Here is a 5,499-nt window from a genome sequence, read left to right as displayed (position 1 = left end):
GCGCGGGGCGGCGGGGGCGCTCTTCCGTCGCCGCGGGCCTCGAGGAAGCGGAAGTTGGTGGCCGCGGCCGCTCTTTCCTTCCGTGCCACGCTCTATGGCCGGCGGTGGGGCGGGGCAAGATGGCGGCGGGCTGCGTGTGGCGGCGGCTGTGGCAGGTAAGAGGGGCGGCGGGCAGGGCGGGCCGCGCCGCGCCGCGCCGCTCGGTGCCCCCGAGAAGCCCGTGAGCGGCGGGGGCGGCCGCGTCTTTGCTTGCAGGGGGCGCGAGCCTGGAGCACAGGGAAGCTTTTCCGCGTGGAGGCGCCGGCGGTTGCTGCCACCGCGCCGGCCCCGCCGCGCCCCTTGGCGAGGCCGCGTCGGGCGCTGAGCGCGCGGAGCGGGGAGGCGTGGGCGCGTGGTGCGGCCGTGGGCGCCCTCCCCGCCGATAACGCTGCGCGGTCAAGCCCCAGTCAGGGCTGCTCTTCAGCTAAGCACCAGCTTTGTAGCCAGGAAACTGCCCTTCCTCTTCTTACCGTCACCAGCTGTGTCTGATGGAGGCCTTATAGGGTAATTAGTGAGCAGAATTACTTCAGAAAACTGCTGTATTCACTGCTGATCTGTAATTGATGTATAATGTGTAGTGGAGAGGGCTGGAGGCCTAATGGAGTCCTGTAGTTAGACATAGTTATGCTTAGCTGTGAACAACTAAATTAAGTTCTGTTTTCTTTTTCTTTCTTTTTTTTTTAAAAAAAACAAAAAACAAACAAAAAAAAAACTCCAGTAGCGTATAACTTTCGCAAGTTGAGAATTATTGGAGRAAGATTGGGAGCCACATAACATTCAGAAGGGTGAGGGCAGTGCTGCTTCTTGATTAACAGTTGGATTCCTTTTTTTTAACAAGGAAAACACGTTATCCTTTCATATGGTTTATTTACTACTTTATTTACTATTTCTGTTTAAATGTTCTCTTCAAAAGAACAAATGCTCAAAATCACAAAGAACATCTTCATGAAAAAAGAGTGGGGAATTACAGTGGCTGCATTTTTGCATTTATAGGATACTTTTTCAATAGCTTTTACAACAGCAAGTCCTTGTCGGTCCTGACTTTTGACAGACCTAATAGACTTTACTGTACTTTGGAAGTGGAGCTAGGGAGAAAATGTTGCAATATGCAGAAGTGGTATCTAGTCTGACAAACAAATGCCTAGGAATGTGTTCCATTGTAATATGCATGGAAGTAACTTTTAATAACTCTCTATTAATTGGCTAGTTTCCGATTTGGAAAAAAAATAGCTGACAGTTTATTTTATACAGGGGTCAGCTTTTCCTTTTCATGTCAATTATGCAAGCAGAGTTATGGGAAGACAGTGCTTTCTTCTGTAAGTATAAAAGGTTCTCTTTCTTTTTTCCACTTCTCCCCTCCATGTTCCCTAAAAAATCCAGCTTTAATGCTGATTTTATACTTTTCAACTTGCCTAGAAACAATGATTTGATGGGAGTACGGCTGGCTGGATCTGATGCTGATACTCAGGTGCATAAGACTAATCCTTTGGTAAGTAAGTGTTTCATAGGACTGTATTTTTCATGTGGTCTTAATAAAAAGGGTGTACAGAAAAATTGGAATTCTTCTATCAGCTTTTTGAAGTTCTGCCCTAATTTGTATTAGAGAAAGAAGCAGTTTAGATTATTGATAACTGAGAYCTTTTCTTCAGCGTGATTCCTATAGCTTATAGTTTGCTGCAAGAAAGCAGATCTGAGAATGCACAACTRCTTTTTCTTTGGACCCTGCCTCTTAGAGAGTTGCTTTCCTGTGTAGCTGTAACTCTATGAAGTACAAGCTTTTTGGCCCTGCTGAGTGCTTGCAGTAACCTAGCCAAYCCAGGACCTTTGTTTCTGGGTTGGACGCTGGGAGCCCAGGGCTTGTAAGGAGGAAAGCTTATGAAGGTGTGTGGTAGACATTTGCCTGTAGAAGCTGAGCACCTTGGTTTTGACCTGGACTTCAGAAACACCTGTTAAACCTGTTGTATAATACAAATGAGCAAGCCAAATCCTACAGACAGTGTTAGACCTGCAGTCCCTACCCAGCCTTTCTGGCATGTGTGGTACTTACTGAATTTATTGCACTGTACTGTCTGGGAGTAAACCTATGTGAAATTCAGTGCTTCCTACACATATCAGGGTTTTCTAGATGAACACTGGCCCCAGGCCATCAGAAATCAAAACTCTAAAAGTCTTAAAGTTCCRCCTGGACAAACAGAATGGATAACATGCCTAGGGAAACCTGCTGTGTTCAGGTAGCCTTGCAGCTGGCTTAGGAAAGTGCTTTTCTTGACTTTGCTCTTAAATTTATCTGGAGTCCTCTTGCCTTCCCTGATCAAGAARTCTTATCTGTATGTCCGAAAGTTAGCAACCTCTTCACACCTTTGCTTTCTCTAATCAAACTGAGGACTGTCAATCAATGTAATATTGTCAGCCTATTGAAAATAATCTAAAATGAGCAGCTAAATAGTGTGTGTTTCAGTGTTTTTGTTTTTTGTTTTTATTCCTCTTTTACAAATGGGACATACAGGCTAAGAAAATAGCAGTTCAGTGCATGCCTTAGTTAAAGAAAACAGAGTGGTAACTTTTTTCTTTTCTTACCAAACACAGGTATCTATTTCAGATGAGCCAGAAACACTGTACAAGAGACTATCCCTTTTAGTTAAAGGCCATGATAAAACTGTGTTGGACAGCTATGAGTATTTCGCAGTGCTTGCAGCCAAAGAACTTGGCATTTCTATTGAAAAAGTGTAAGTAGTTGATCCTTGAAGCAATGTGGTAGCAGCTGCTTCTTGCATCGTCTGCTGTTCTGTGCCTACAACTGTATCTTTCTTTTTCCTCCAGAAAAAGCAGGTGCAATCTGACAGCATTTCTTCTCAGATTATAAATCTAACACTCATTAGATGACAGTACAGTCATCAGAAAACAGCAGCAGTTATGTGACAGACTCAGTACTGTCACAATAAAAGTGCCTTTCAACTATGCTTAAGAATGTTGGTCGTCCTCTCATTAGAGCTGTCAGTACCCTGGTTTCTCTGAACTAATGCTGGCTAATACCAGAGTATTAGCCATGCATGTGTGGGTTAATACTGAACTGTACCAATGCTTAATACTGTCTTGTGTATCTTCTAAGTGTCAAATAAGAACAGGCATCTTAGCATAATCTTTCAGATAACTTATATTGTATCCTTTCTGTAAAATATTATGAAGCTTTCTTTTTGTTGTTTTTAGACATAGACCTCCGAAGAAGATAGAACGATTCACACTTTTAAAATCTGTACACATTTACAAGAAGCACAGAGTTCAGTATGAAATGAGAACACATTACGTCTGTTTAGAGGTAAGTTGAGGGTGGGGGGGAGCATGTTTTAGATGCATAATTCAAAGACATTGATTTATGTTGAATAGTTCAGGAGTGAACTCAAAACTTAATCGGGTTAGGGATAAGAGTGATGGGAATAGTAGAAAACAATTGACCTAGGTACATGAAATATAACACAAGGTTTTCTGACTGTGCAGCCTATATAGAACATTTTTTTTGGACCAACAGGCTGATTTTGACCATCTTGTCAGCTGGGCAGGGAATGTTTAAGTAATAGAGTAGATTTTATATCTTTGTGTGTTTTATGCTTTTGATATCCAGTGGGATAGAAGCTTTCACAACAAGAAGATGCAGCTAAATCATTGTCTTTACCAGTCACTTGAGGGTTCTGTCTTCCAGTAGTTTTGTCTGCCATTTTTGAAATACTTTAGCCATATGCAACATCTTGTGGCAAATTAAAAATTGCATGGAGGAAATACAGGGAAGGAATTATATACAAACCACTGGCTCTGTGGCTGATAACAAAAACTTACATATGTTTAGAACACAGCTGTGGTTGACTTTCTTAACAGAAAGGTTTACTGCAAACATTTTGTGTCCTCTGTGTCTCTTACCATGTATCTTCACAGTGCTTAGCAAAATGGGACTTTGCCTTAGGTTCCCAGACATTATGGTCTGTGGGGAGCTACTTGTACTGCAATAAGTTTACTAATCCTGTAYGACATAACTTTTGCCATCCAGGACAAAGTAGAAAATCAAGAACACAGGTGAAATAAAGTTGCAGGACTTTATAACTCTTATTTTGGGAGTATGCAATGGCTGCTAATTCTCACATAATCTGTAATTAATTTGATCTGGTGTCTGCAGCCTTTTATGATCCACCACTTAACTGTAGTCAGTGCATGTGATCACAGACAGGATATATAATTCTGTGGTGTGAAATAGCTACTTTATATTTGTSTAAGAGTTGTATACAGCTTGACTGCGCCAGTAGAATGTTGTGGAAGCTGCCCTCCTGTAAGATCTTTGATCCCATAGCAAGAGTTAGAGAAACTAGAGCAAAGTCTCTCTCTCTCTCTCCCTCCCTCCCTTCCCCCCCCCGTTTGAAGTGTTAAAAGTAGTAGTTCATTTAAAAAAAAACATTATTTCTGTTTTAGTTAAAACATTTAACAGGCAGTACCGCTGCTGTGTATTTGGAGTATGTTCAACGAAACTTACCTGAAGGGGTTGCCATGGAAGTAAAAAAGGTAAGTTTCCATCTTGCATTATTAACTGTTGTGAGATCAAGTCTTGATGTAAGTGCTAACACTAAGTGAAGTCTGTGGAAAGTCAAYAGAGGAAATGTGCATAGTTTGTAGGGACCGTTTTCCAAGTATTAGAGGATAAAGAGGCTGTATCACTTGAAAGTGCCACTAGATGGCATTTTTAATCAGAAATATCTCAAAACAGAAAAAATAAAGCCAAGTAGTTAGATGTTAATTACTAACATGTACTAACTATATTAGTTAATATAATAGATATTTTTCTTTTTTGCTTTACTTCTAGACTAAGATAGAAGCAATACCTGAGCACATTCAGAAGCCAATTTGGGATACACTACCTCAAGTAGAAGAAACTGAAGTCAAGTCATGAACTTGGCAGATACTTGGATCCATTAGTGCTGGAATTACTTGTTCCTGTCAGCCTAATTTACTGAGAGATACTACTGTTAAATAAATTTCTCTTTTATAAAATAATCATATAAACTCTTGTTCTACCTAGTTATTCCTGACCATAGCTTCAGCACATATGTACTGAGGAGGTATGAAGGCTGTTGTCAAGAACTGGTCACCTGTGATATGTTTGAAGAAAGTTAAAAACATACATGTGTGTGTATGCAAATTCTAAAGTATCTTGCAAAATCCAACTTGTGTTCGTTAATTGTTTAATATTATGGATGCCGGTTTGTTAGACATTATCTGCTRTAGTTCTCTTGAAATAACACCAGGCATATACACAGTTTTCATCTTAACTTGTAGTAAGTCAGCAAAGACAATCTTACAGAATGCTGAGGTATATTCAGACTTTYGTAGGCTCCTGCAATTCAAATGGTATCCAATGGTATCCTGGGCTGCATTAGGAAGAGTGTTGCCAGCAGGTTGAGGGAGGTGATCCTGCCCCTC

The 5,499-nt window shown here is 41.2% G+C and overlaps 1 protein-coding gene across 1 annotated transcript; it reads left to right on the top strand.

Moving 5' to 3' along the window:
* The first annotated feature begins 69 nt into the window (after positions 1-69).
* On the top strand, positions 70-5,082 carry MRPS10 (mitochondrial ribosomal protein S10). Its single transcript, XM_085315808.1, has 7 exons — positions 70-155; positions 1,291-1,355; positions 1,456-1,528; positions 2,626-2,765; positions 3,247-3,355; positions 4,495-4,584; positions 4,883-5,082. Exons 1-7 carry the CDS (start codon positions 120-122, stop codon positions 4,967-4,969), a joined length of 600 nt encoding a protein of 199 aa, XP_085171934.1. The 5' UTR covers positions 70-119; the 3' UTR covers positions 4,970-5,082.
* The last annotated feature ends 417 nt before the right edge of the window (positions 5,083-5,499 follow it).

The sequence above is a fragment of the Rhea americana genome, unplaced genomic scaffold (assembly GCF_003343005.1).
Source record: "Rhea americana isolate MKP2758 unplaced genomic scaffold, rheAme1 scaffold_44, whole genome shotgun sequence".
NCBI classification, from domain to species: Eukaryota; Metazoa; Chordata; class Aves; order Rheiformes; family Rheidae; genus Rhea; species Rhea americana.
This window is presented reverse-complemented; position numbering and strand designations above follow the sequence as displayed.

Bases quoted from the DNA above. Each gene is read 5' to 3' on its own strand.
- MRPS10 (XM_085315808.1), top strand. From the start codon at position 120: ATGGCGGCGGGCTGCGTGTGGCGGCGGCTGTGGCAG. The intron at 1,356-1,455 runs GTAAGTATAAAA...CAACTTGCCTAG, and splicing joins GGAAGACAGTGCTTTCTTCT to AAACAATGATTTGATGGGAG. The intron at 3,356-4,494 runs GTAAGTTGAGGG...TTTCTGTTTTAG, and splicing joins CACATTACGTCTGTTTAGAG to TTAAAACATTTAACAGGCAG.